The 13,502-nt window shown below is 40.1% G+C and overlaps 1 protein-coding gene across 1 annotated transcript; it reads right to left on the bottom strand.

Annotated features, from left to right (window-relative positions):
* Nucleotides 1-1,232: 1,232 nt before the first annotated feature.
* On the bottom strand, nt 1,233-2,736 carry olig3 (oligodendrocyte transcription factor 3). The gene has a single exon (XM_088351435.1). It carries the CDS (start codon nt 2,620-2,622, stop codon nt 1,750-1,752), a length of 873 nt encoding a protein of 290 aa, XP_088207561.1. The 5' UTR covers nt 2,623-2,736; the 3' UTR covers nt 1,233-1,749.
* Between the last annotated feature and the right edge of the window lie 10,766 nt (nt 2,737-13,502).

The following is a 13,502-nucleotide window of genomic DNA, read 5'->3' as shown; positions in this document are numbered from 1 at the left end:
CATAAAGTATAGGTTGTGCTTGCAAGGCATTCTTTTTCAAAGAAAGTACTGTATATTCTCTCATCATCGACTGGAATCATTTTGTATTTTTGGATGTGATGATCTATTTAGGCTATGTTGTATTAATGTGTGGTAATTTCTATTATGTACACCTGACTATTATGGCTTATAAACGATAGACATTCCATTTTAAAGAATATATATTCTCTCATCAGTAACTCGAAAATATTTCATATTTTTGGATGCAATTATTAATTTATGCCTTGTTTATATTAACATAAGGTCATTTTTAACCCATAAACTTTATTATTGTGGCTCGCAAAGTGTAAGTTGAAACCATTCAATTTTAAATGAAGTATATTCTCACATCATTAACTCAAATCATTTGTCTATTCTATAAGCAAATCTTTACTCATGCCTTGTTTAAACTAACATCAGGTAATTTATAACATGAAACATAATATGAAAACTTTATTATTATGTCTCATAAATTATCGCTCTTACAAGACATTTTACTTTAGAGAAAATAAACTCCCCAGTCAGTAATTTTAAAACATTTCTATTTTTAAATGAAATAACTTATTATAAAGCCTATGAATAGATGTATACATGGATAGAAATACAGCAGAATACAATATGTATTTTTTTAAATAATTGTCTTCCAATACTAAATCTCAAATACCCAAATATTTATTTTGTAAGCTTTTCTTCATTTTTTTGACTAAATAACATGTTTTCAGACTATAGAAACCAGATTTCTGCAAACAATGTTTTTATTATTATTATTTTCAAAAGAAGGTAGATGCAAAGATTAATTTATACGTATAGAAGAAACAAATTCTAAACAATGCAGCCATGTCGCAATGATTTGTCTCCGTTGTTTTGTTGTCCCCTCAAAAAAGATGCAGAGCGCAAAGTCGATTGTTGTAAATTGTGCGTGATTTCTCGTATATTAACACGCAAGACACAAGATTGTATTCCATAATTTTACTTTTATTGAAATGTCATCCAGGTCGTCTGGGTGATTCCGAATAAATATTTCATCAACAATGTAAAAAAATAAAGACAAACGGTCTCTGCGCATAACAAATCGGAGCTGCACGAAAGTACACAACAGAACACTTTTTTAATGAGTCACTCATGAAAAAAAAATAATTACCAAACTATAAAGCCAGTGTTTGCGACATTTTTGGTAACAAAACAAAAACAAATTAAACTCGTTTTCTCTTTTAAATCCTTGTTACAAGGCACAGAGACCAATCTCCATTTTCACAAAATAAAGACAACCAAAGTCATGCACAGCTATTTTTTTTTCTTTTTTGCGGTTTAGTTTTTGTTACCTTCAAGTCTGAAAGCGTCAGTGTGAGTCCTTGGTACAAGGAGGCAAATGCATATTCCTGTCAACCTTAAAAAATGGGTTCCCTCATTAATGATTGTAATTCTGCTTATTATTACAAACCTTAAAAGCACAACACAGAAAGAGAGACTATGTAGGATTATGATGACTTTACGTCGTAGTGCGCGATTTTGCAATAATGTTGTCGTCTGCTACATCGGAATGGACAAAACGAGATTGGTCTTTTTTTTTAAATGTCCTTCAAAAAATGTTATACGGTGTGCACAATCTGAAATGATCGAAACACGTTGACAGGTATGCAAATGACACACTTTTTTCTATCAAGAAAACAGCAGCATGCACAAGTTCCACGCACGGCATGCCTTCAAAAAGTCCTGCAATGATCCATCGGATCATTTCATGCCGTCTTTGGCCTCCACTGTTAGTCTCGTCAGGCCCGAAGAAGTGATGGGGATGTGAGGAGGAGGCGGAGGAGGAGGCGGCGGGACCTGACAGATTGCGCACGGGCACGGCAGCCCAGCCCAGTGCTGGAAGCCTGCGGAGCCCAGCTGCAGGGCTGGGGGCCCGGTGCCCGGGGAACCCTTCATTAAGGCATGCGGCGCCCGAATGGAGGCGAGAGCGGGCAGGGTGGAGGATGTTGTGGATGTGGAACTCGATGATAAACTGCCACCTAAGAGAGGATGCACCTGCTGCGCCGCTGCAGCCGCCGCTGCAGCCGCTGCCGCTGCAGCCGCCGCCGGGTGCGTCACGGTGCCACAGTGGAACGCTGAGTGTTGACCACCGTAGATTTCACCCACCAACCGCTTCATCTCATCCAGGGAGCTATTAAGCATGAGGATGTAGTTCCGGGCGAGTAGCAGGGTTGCAATCTTGGAAAGTTTACGCACGGAAGGCCCGTGCGCGTAAGGCATGACTTCTCGCAGGCCATCCATGGCCAGGTTGAGGTCATGCATGCGTTTGCGCTCGCGCCCGTTGATTTTAAGGCGCAGTTGGTACATCTCCTCCTCCGTTACTTGCTTCTTCAGCTTGAACTTGCCTCCTCCTCCGGCGCTGCTGCTGCTCTCCACTGAAGAGGAGGCCGATTTGGAATCGGACATTTTCCCGGCCTGCGTTGATGACGACACGGGGTGGTGATGCGGGTGGTGCAGGTGGGTGAATTGCGGGTGCAGGTGGTGGAAGTGGTGGCTCGGGAGGTGCTCTCGGAGGAACATGGCATCCATGTCCGGGGATGAGGCTCTGCTGCTCGGGCTGGAGTCTGAATTCATTTTATGGCTCAAGGCCTCCGAGGCTTAATTCCTCCCCCAGCTCCCCTCCGCTCCTTTTCTCTCACTTTCTACCTCTCTCAATCTCCCCCCTTCTCTCTCTTTTCTTATGATGCCCACCTGTGCGCTCTTACGCACTCTCTGTCTTGCCTTGTCGTCTGTGTGAAAACTCAGGGAGGTGTCAGCTGCTTTTTATACGTCTGCACCGCTTTCTAGAACGCCTTTTAGGGCGATGACGCACCTCTTTTTTTTGAGCAGGAGGAGGATGAAGAGGTGGGCTTTGACTGTCCCACTGACCGCGATGCGCATCTTTTCAGCACTATTGTCAGGACACGGTTGGGGGCGAGCTCGCTTCTTCTCAACTTTCGTTTTCAGCTTTTTGGAAGTAGCGGGAAAAGTCTGCACTGCTGCACATAAATATTTTTCTAGAATGACTAACTTGTAAATGGAGATTGGGGTGGGGCGTGGGGTGAGTCTGGGGAATTGAATTCAGTGTGACAAAAGCTGAAAACGTTTAAAGGCAGAAATGACACTTCTAGAGTAAAAATGACTTTTATTGTGTCTTCTGAAATCCGGTTGCCCTTGAGCATGGCATCAGACTCCAAATCACTAGACTACGAGTTAAAACCTTTATATTTAGCACATTTTAAAGGCAAGTGAACACATTTGCTCAGCAGGTAAGATCATTTTTATCAGTTTTTTTCCCCCTTTTTTTTCTTTATGTAGGATCAGAAGAAAATAAAAACACCCACACGACTTAAAGCCTGACCCATACACTTTTATCAACCCAATTTCACTAAATAATTTGACCATTTGAACATGCTATAATTTTTTATCAGTTATGTATAATTCGTGAGGATGGAAACATATACGTCTGGAGCCATGACAAATTTGAATCTTGTCAAAGCTCTTCAAAAAAGTTAATTCATACAAGGTGTATATAGATAGACACTACCTTAGTCTTAAAGTTGGCTATACAAATCGATAATAAGCCTTCATGAATAAACGTTAGACAAATTTACCTAACTCATAATTACAGTACACTTATATATTATGTATTACATGGAAAGAAATGTTCAAAACAAGAAAAACAAATATATTTAAAAAAAATTAGCAGCTAGCAACTGGCAAATTTCTGAAAACTTTATTCAATGTTATTATTACTGTATTATGTTCTAAATTAAACCAAGTTTGCACGTCTCTTCACAGTTCAGACGACCCGGGTTCGACTCCAGCTTTCGGCCTCCCAAGTTGAGTTTGCATGTTCTCCCCATACATGGGTTTTCTCAGTGTACTCCAGTTACATGCACATGCACGGTAAATTGATTGGTCAGGGTGACTTAAGGAATGAAATGTCTAATACTCAAAGTGGACAAAAATATGGGGAAGAGGCAAGAATATGTAATCTCAAACAAACATATTATAAAATTAAATCAAAAAGAGGACACTTAAGTGAAACTTAGACAATGATACAGAAATGTGTTCCACACCTCTTGCGACCATGACACCATTGGCACTGACAGTCCATTCCATTGTAAATCTGAGCGTCAAACATGCAAGCTTTTTGTTCAATCAGTGTTTCCGTAGAGTGACGCCATCAAAAAGCGCAGGCTCCTGACTATAATTTGTACCTTGAGCATATGTTAGTGCATTTCAAGGCATTATGCCCTGCTGATATAAACATGTGTTACAGTCCATGACACAAATCTCCGTATAGACAGAAATGTTGATATTGATTTTTATACCAACGACCACAGTTAATTGTTGTGCCACTGAGTTGTTTGTGAGTCGAACAAGTTGTTAGTATTCAATATTCATATTTTAAGTATTTATTTAAGTTTGAGTTTTATCTGTCACATCCAGACCACTGACCCTCTCTCTCACTCACTATGTCTCTCTCTCTCTCTCTCTCTCTCTCTCTCTCTCTCTCTCTCTCTCTCTCTCTCTCTCTCTCTCTCTCTCTCTCTCTCTCTCTCTCTCTCTCTCTCTCTCTCTCTCTCTCTCTCTCTCTCTCTTTGCTTTACTTTCTCCAGTTATTTGTTGTTTGCTAAATGGGCAGGCTCCTTGCGGGGAGCAAAGATGTCGAAATTGTAGCCGGGTATCGGCACCAGTGTGCACTCTGCCAGCCATATGGCAGCATGTGGGCGGTAGCGCTGTGAACCGCCGTACGCCGACCCCCCCTACTCGCATCCCCTCGGTCTGGACCCTCCTCCTATAAAGCTTCTTATTTGGCCCGGGTCCGTCTTGAATGGCACACCAGGGCCACAAAGTACAACAATGACTCATGCATGGTCCTGCGTTTGATTTGCTTGCATGTAGCCTTCTTGTCTGCAAGAACAAAAACACCAACATTTGTTGTGAAAAATAATTCGATGCCTGTTTTTGCAGAATATTACACAATGTCGATAAGTGATACTGAAATAGAAAATATGCATTTTTTTGTGGATGATTATATTTTATAAATATGTTTTCTCTCTCCTTAAGTATAAAGGTTGCTCAACTCTCCAATACTGGGGGAAATCGCAGCCCTAAAATTCAAGTATTAGCCAATTAAAGGAATATTGCGCAGGGCAACCAAAAACAAGTGCAACAAACTTAACAGCACTACTTTTCTTCAATTTTTTTCCCCATTTCTTTCTCTACATTTTTAACCCTTAGCAGCATCATGGTGGACAATCATGTCAGCTCCCTAGTTACTTGACCTACTAGAGTTTTGAAAAAAAAAAAGTTTTTTTTAAACGTTTTTACTTATTTTTCAAATCAATATTGTTTTTTAAACAATTGATTTTACCAGTTAATTGATAATTTTATAGTTTAGTAGAGAACAGTAGAAGACTGTTCCAAATCCCAGCCTGTTCTAAAAGACGTTCCCTTTATCTTGATTAAATATCATAGGTTACAAAAAGCAGATTCTCTCTTAATCAATAATATACTATGTACATTTAACGATTTTATGTTTACATTCAATAAAAATGGCATAAATGTAAGCGGAATAGCAAACTTTTGCGTTTCTTTGCAAATATCTATATAAAAAATCTCATACCTATACCATGTATTTTTGGTTATCTTTATGTATGTAAATTATTTGTATGGAACATTTGTTTTTACTGGGTCTTACATTTTTGCCTAGAAGCCTCTCCTTATGTATTGTATATTTGATAATGAGTAGGATGTATTTACCTTGAATGGATAAATAGATAATCCATAATTCCCCTTTGTAGCATTTTTTTTTAACAACTCAATTGTTTTTTCAAAGTTTATTATATTTCTGATGATTTATGATTCATATATCTAGGAAAATCCATTTGGGTATTTAGGGGCCCATGATAAAGGGATCCTGACACATTTTTATCATTCCAATTTTATTTTGATTTGATAGCACTAAGGGTTTCCATAGGCATTTCTTTTGGCTCCCTTTCACCTTTTTTTCAACCAGAGGCAAAACAGCTCTCAATGACGGCAAATCCTCCATCAGTCCGTCCGTCTGCTACACGGCCGCCTGCCACCCATGGCACTTGAAGTAATCATCAAATCTCTCCCGACTCTCCTCCTGCGTGCTGCGCCATGAGATCGCCCTGCTCGAACAGTTAAAGAAAAGAAAAAAGCCTGAAAACGGCATTGACGGGGCCCCATTGTTGGGCCAACCTCAGAAGAAGAGGTTGGACTGGGGGGTTGAGGGGGAAAACCCTCATAAAGGTGCGAGAGCAAAGCGGCGGGCCCGCCTTTGCTCTCGCCTGGTGGCATTTCAAAGTGTCAAGCTTTGAATACCAATTGCTTGAACTGGACATATGTGGATCCGCTGTAAGCCTGCTAATCCCGTCCCCAAGTGTTCCTTTGTGTGGCGGGGGCCGATCTCGGCCGCCCCTGACGGAAAGTGTTCCTAATCCGCTCGATGAGGTGTGTGCGAGGGCTATCAAGTTGGACCTTGAGTGGCTTTCTCGTCAAATCTACACCAATGAAAAAGCCAGAGAAAACTTGTTGAAATAAGGTCACCTGTTTTGCACTGGAGATTGTATTCTTTTCATTCTTTTCCTCATCACATCAATATCTTAATCAAGTGAATCATGGTTATTAGTGCACCTTATGATTATCCCTATATTCGAATGTAGTTAGTAACTCATTTGCCCCCTTTGCCACGATGTATCCATTGATTTAGTCTTTAAGAAGTCTCCACATTGTTCTAAATTGTGTTCTGAATTACTTTTGAAGGTAGGTCTCGTGTTTTATCAAACCACCTACATGATTCACTCTGGACAAAAGGACGATGGGAAGCAGGGATTTGGGGACATTTCCACTGTCTTATGTTTCGTTATTGTCATAGACATTGTGTTTCACTCCTCCAGTATACAAATGATTGTCAGTCATTTTGATAGCGCACTTTTGAAACCAACACAGCATTGTTCTGTAACCCAAAATGTTCTCTTTATTTGTTTTATTTATTTTTAAGGACACTGGAGAAATCTCTGGAGATGCTATCATAGTACCATATTTTCTACACTATAAGGTTCACCTAAAACCCAAATTTTGTCAGGAATTGTAAGTGCGCCTAATATATACAGGAATACAACGGGTAAGATTGGAAATGCCTCCAGCCTTGATGGGAATTCGTTACGATGCGATGTTTTACGGTAATACCGTACTTGAGCAATCATTGTGCATTGATTGATTAAATCAATAAACATTGCTGTCTTTAATTGCAAAACATTGCATGCTTTTGGAATCAAACACGAGGAGTGGCTGTGAGAGTGCTGACACTTTACCACTAGTGGCACAAATGACACTGTCACTGTGCCCGCTCCTTTGGCACCAACTGCCTCAGACTCTGAATGTCTCTCTGTCCCGATTTAAACGCACTCCTATCTGTCCCCTATTGTCAGTCCGTCTGCGAACCTCAGTTAACACTAGGCAAGCCTTTTTCGACCCTGACTCCCACCTGTTTTTGCTCCCGTCTGTTCCCCGGCTTCGACACGTTTTTGATCCTGACAACGTCTACTCCCCCGTCCCGGCTTTTGGCCTATTTTTGTCCCCGACCACGTCTACTCTTCTTTCCTGCCTTACGACTTGTTTCTGACCCCCGACCACATTTTTGCTCTCCTGTCCCGGCTACTGACCCGTTTTTACGTTCCCGACACCGCCATGGCTCGTCACAGAAGATCTACTTCTGCGTTCAGAGCGACCTGCTTCCCGAGTCCAGCGACCATTGGATTGCTGGTGCAACCCTTTCTCTTTCTTCCAATAAAACTTGTGAGAACAAAAAGCAAATGGCTCCTGTCACCATTCTGGTCCTGACAGACACATGACAAGGTTTTATGCCTCATCAAACAATCTTAAAGGTGCCAGACATTTTATTTCCTTATCCTCAAATCTACAAAATAATACAAAACAAAACCAAAAATAAACAATATTTTGAATCTCTCAGCAGGTTATGCACTGGCTTTTTTATCTCTTCTTTTCTTTTATCATTTAGTTGTAGATATTTTAACAATTTTAATGAACAAAATGACCGGATATTAAATTCCTTTTGATAATATTGATTTATGCAGTCATTTCAGAAAATGTGTTTGGAGTTTATTTTTTTCAGTGTGATTCTTCTTTCAACTAATTCGTTTTACAAAAACACTATATTTAATAGCTTTAGTTCTTGATCCTGATTTTTATTTTTATTTTAAATCGGTTCGCTTTCACAGTATTGAAGAGATGTAGCTACAGATGGAATTAGGAGAGAAAAGGATAACTTTTAGTGACTTAGAGTAATTGACATCTTGGTAGTTGCATTTGTTTTGGTTGCAATTCAAATCAAATAGTTATTTAACATTTTATCATGTCTGTGTGTACAGCAGCAACTTGAAGCCCTAGGCCTAGGGCATGCAAGGGTTCTCTGTTCATGGGGCGTTAAACATGTATGTACTGACCAACTCATGGAACCAGTTGTTTGTTTTACTCTTAGTGAGCTCCTAAGGGCAGATCGTGTGGCTATATCATTCACTCCACCAAGCAGAGGTGCCATGGTCTTAACTGACTATGGAACAAAAATATATGTGGTTTCGGGCCTACTTATCAAGCTATCGTTGATGGAAAGGGGTATCCATGCACTTTTTCGCCGGTGCATCCTCCATTCTGTTGGTGGTGGGGTCTAAAACCACACGCAACATTTGAGCTTGGGGTAAGGCTTGGGTAGAACTTGCCTTTAAGAAACTGGCATGAGTCTTGATAGAAAACAACAACAAGATATGCAGCAAATTTACTGATATTATTAAACAGTGGATGTTTCCATCTTTATTTTTTTTATTTTCACTTTTCATTAACACTTCTATAGGTACTTATGTTTTATACAGCCACCAACCTTAGATGATTTCAGTCAGTCCTTTAACGGTGAAATACGTAGCATGACCTGTAGCACTTCTGACTACTACTGTAATTTTTTTTCTGATTGAATTCTGTTTTTTTTTGTTTCAGAAAGTACCAAGAACTACATGGCGCCTCCATTGGCTTTTTTGCTTTTACAAATCGATGCTCCTCAACTTTCTTTCTACAAGTGTGAATCCCACGAGAAAACAGGCTGTGTATAATTAGAAAACAAGCGCAGTGAACATGTACTTTTAACGAGCTAATAACCATCATGGGTGGGCTTTGGGACCCCCTCAGCATCCCCACTAACCCTCAGCAACGACACAACTCCGCCCATCCTCTCTAACAAGGAGTGCAGGGTTGTAAAGGTTTGAATGGCGGATGACAGTAATTGGTGGTCAAATGATATCAGCGGAACATCATCCAACTGAGAAAACGGTGATGCTTGGTTGTGGACGTTGGAAGGTCAATGCCGCAATGGAGATCAGGTCGAAATTATTGGAATTTTTTTTCCTAGCCCGCTAAAAACGAAACCAAATCAAATTGCAATGTATTAGTATAGCACTTCTCAAACAATGATCTGCAACTCAAAGTGCTGTATAAAAGCATTTAATGTACAATCACACAAATACCCACTTTTCTTCTCACCCACTATACTGGAACTTCAGATACACAGACACAAACAATTATCCTAAACCAAAACGAAGAAAAGCATAATAGCAAGGCACAGCCTAAGTGTAAGGAAATGGACCTCATATGGATGGTAACCGATTGCCGCATCAAGGAGCTCCAATCAGCCAGCTAACAACACAGTAAGGGAAACACAAATAAAAAAAATTAAAAGCAATGCTGGTGACTAAAAAAATTAGCGATCTAAGATATAAAACAATTAAATAGAAAGTTAAATGTAATACAGTCAAAAGTGAGAAGTAAAAATCTCATCTCATCTCATTAGCCGTACCGCTTATCCTCACTAGGGTCGCGGGGGGGCTGGAGCCCATCCCAGCCATCTCCGGGCAGTGGGCAGGGGACACCCTGAACTGGTTGCCAGCCAATCGCAGGGCACACAGGGACAGACAAGAGAAGTAAAAATGATCAAACTTAAGAAAGACTATGAATTAAATGCTATACTGTACTAAGATGATTTGTCTTAAGCCTCTTTTTAAAACTGTCCCTGGCAAATTGATGTCCTCCGGCAGAAAGTTTCATAGGCAGACCAAAATAGTTGAATGCTGCCTTGCCATAGGTTTTGGTCCACAATCTAGGAGCAGTTAAAAACTGCGACCAGAGGAACTATAGGGCGAGAGGGCTAATATTATAAAAGCCAGTCAGACAGCGACCCAAGACAGTTAGGACAAAAACTAAAACTAGTATGTATGTATGTATGTATGTATGTATGTATGTATGTATGTATGTATGTATGTATGTATGTATGTATGTATGTATGTATGTATGTATGTATGTATGTATGTATGTATGTATGTATGTATGTATGTATGTATGTACTGTTATTACTCTATATATGTGATCCCTTAACCACTAGGGTTGCACCATTACCTGTGGTGTATCCTGGGAAAGTGCAGCCCGGTGGCACCCATCCTTCTCCAGGCAAACAAATACTCAACTTTAAAATCAATCCTGAAACGCACAGGGAGCTAATGCAAGGATTTTTAAATGGGTGCAATGTGATCAGACACCCAGGCCCCATTGTTACACGTTCTGCTGAATCATGCAATAGCTACTTGCTTGCAATATTCTTTTTTTAGGAGTTTAGAAGCACGGAATCAAAAAATCTAAATGAGAGGAGATAAAAGCCTACATAAACAATATACTTAAACTACTATTATTGGTTTCTCTGAGAATAAGCAGTGTTATACAAATTGAACACATCATGATGACGTTTAAGACCAATCCCATTGCTTCCCTTTTCCCTTAGCCACTTTTTCGTGTTTAGCTTGCTCCTTCCTTTAACACTTTTTTGTAACTTGGCAACATACTTCCTGCTTACCACATCATCACTGAGAGCCTCACTTATTGTGATGTAACATATAAACCCTTTTTCTTTTTTTCCCCTTTTTTAGTTTAAATAATACAAAAAATAAAATCAGCAACAGTATGCACAAGAAGATTACTTTATTTGATTTTTTTCATTATTTTTGCAGTGTCATCCTAAACAGCTTCATCAAACAAAATAGGTTATTAAATATACTGTACCACCCAATGAGCAGATTGTCATGATGACTGATTAAATTTACCTGTGCCCGCTCGTTTGGCGCCAGCTTCTGCTGGCTACCTGATTGATTCCCCATCCTACGTAAGCTCAGTCCTTTCACTCGCCTGTTGTCAGTCCGTCAGCGAACTACTGTTTTCACAAGGTAAGCATTTTTTGACTCTGACTCAGTCGGTCCCGTTTTTCCACCCGTTCCCCGTTTGTCTCCGGCTACGACCCGTTTTTTGAGTTCGACCATGATTTGATCTCCTGTCCAGGCTAACAACCCGTTTTTTTACCCCGACCACGTTCTGATTTCCCGTCCAGGCTAATGACAAGTTTTTTCCTTCTACTACACATACATGTCAACCTGCCCTTACAAACTGTCGTATTTTCCCTTATAAAATACAAAATAATCTTACACCATACTTTTTTTTTCAAACGTGTTACTTTATGTAGTTGAACATATTATATTGTACATGTGTTTCATTATATATATTGTTAATTACCATTTTGTTGTGAGATACTGAGCTGCTTGACATGAATGAGGTTTATTTTTAAAAAAGTTCAAAAATTAAGTAGCTTGGACGTTCATTGTAGAAGGAAAAAATACATGCAAATATAATTAAGTACAATAATACATTTTCTTATTCAAATTATTAATTCATTTTCTGCATTGAGTCATTGTTGGTAATATACTGATTAAAGGGATAACCGCACACCCGTTCTTTTTTCATTTTCTCCTTTCATACTTCTTTTTTCTTAACTTCTTTATACAACATAATAATTCGTAATATAATGCATCAAAGCAAGAGAGCCGTTTGAGAGCCGGCTCTCTTTAATGAGTTGAGCCGAAAAAGCCGGTTCTCTGAAAAGAGACGGACTTCCTTTCACTACACAACTACCACATGAAATTCTGTGTTTTTTAAGACCGCATGAATTTCAAATGTACTCAATAAATCCCGCGTGTTGTTTTCAGATCAGAATGACTTACGGCGTTTTAATTCAGGTTCGGCCATTGCGACTTGATGATTGTATCCAAAGAAAATTCAAAACTATGTTGTAATGTAGGCCTACTGCTCTGTTTTTGCTTTAATCACGTGTGATCGGAATGATGCATGATGGGAAATCCCCAGGCGGCAGACGCATGCGCACAGTAGCATCCAACTGCTCGCTTCGTTTGCTACGAAAAATCAATACCGAGATAGAGGCCACCGCTGCAAACTCGTTTGACTTGATTGATTTGCCATTTTGTGATAGTCGGTGTATACCTGATTATACCCATAATTGATTTGCGTTTTTCCGTACAGATTTTCTCGTACGTCGTACATGTCTTCAAATGCATGATAAATATACTTTGTACGGCAAAACCGTACAGATTGACAGGTATGACTACACTACGAACTCCCGCTCCGGAAGATCCACTTCCGCATTCTCTAAGAGGCTTGCCTCCCGTGTCCAGCGAGCACCGGATCGCCGGCGCTGCCTTCCCTCTATATCTCACTAAACTTGTGATTAACGTTACGCATCTGGATCCTACTTCCGTTCTGGTTGTGACACAGATAACAAGAATATAAAAAATAAAAATAGTACAGTGGAACCTCGGTTTTCGAACGCCTCTCAGTTCGAACAAATCGGAGTTCGACCAAAAATTTCGAGAAATTCTTGCTTCGCTGTTCGGTCCAAAATTCGGAGTTCGAACGCCGGTATTGCGTGAGTGCGTACGCTAGAGTGTGATGCTGAGCGGCGTACGGGTGTAGATCGTGTAGATCGCCCCCACCCCTCGTGACCAACTGTTATCACGTGCGCACTTGCCTCTTTTTGCTTTCGCTGTTAATATCGGTGAACGGAGTGTTTTAGCCCCTAACTATGCCTCCGAAGAAGGTCGGTACAAGCAGGACAGGTGAAAAAAGAAAAGTTGTTCGTACAACTATTGCCTTTAAGAAAGACATAATAGCTAAATATGAAAGAGGTGTGCGGGTTTCCGATGTTGCTAGGGAATACAGCATGTGCCTTCTGCTGACCACCACAAAGGTAAGAAATCCTATGCATAATTCTTTTCTTTATCTTTTTTTTTTTTTACACGTTCATGTTAGCGTACATTTTCGTACGGAAGATTACGATAATGCGAACGTACGATTAGCCTGGGTTAGCTCTATGATTACGTTGAACATTCAGATAAACATTCAGGGTGTTGGAACTGAGCCCAAAATTCAGGGTGTTGGAACGGAGCCCCCTTTCCAATGAAGCGCTAGCCACTTGTGGTGCTAAATGACTTGTAAACGACCTGATTTTTTTATTTTTACACGTTCATGTTAGCGTAATC

This window comes from Urocampus carinirostris, chromosome 13, assembly GCF_059441175.1.
Source record: "Urocampus carinirostris isolate Australia breed hairy pipefish chromosome 13, RoL_Ucar_1.0, whole genome shotgun sequence".
NCBI classification, from domain to species: Eukaryota; Metazoa; Chordata; class Actinopteri; order Syngnathiformes; family Syngnathidae; genus Urocampus; species Urocampus carinirostris.
This window is presented reverse-complemented; position numbering and strand designations above follow the sequence as displayed.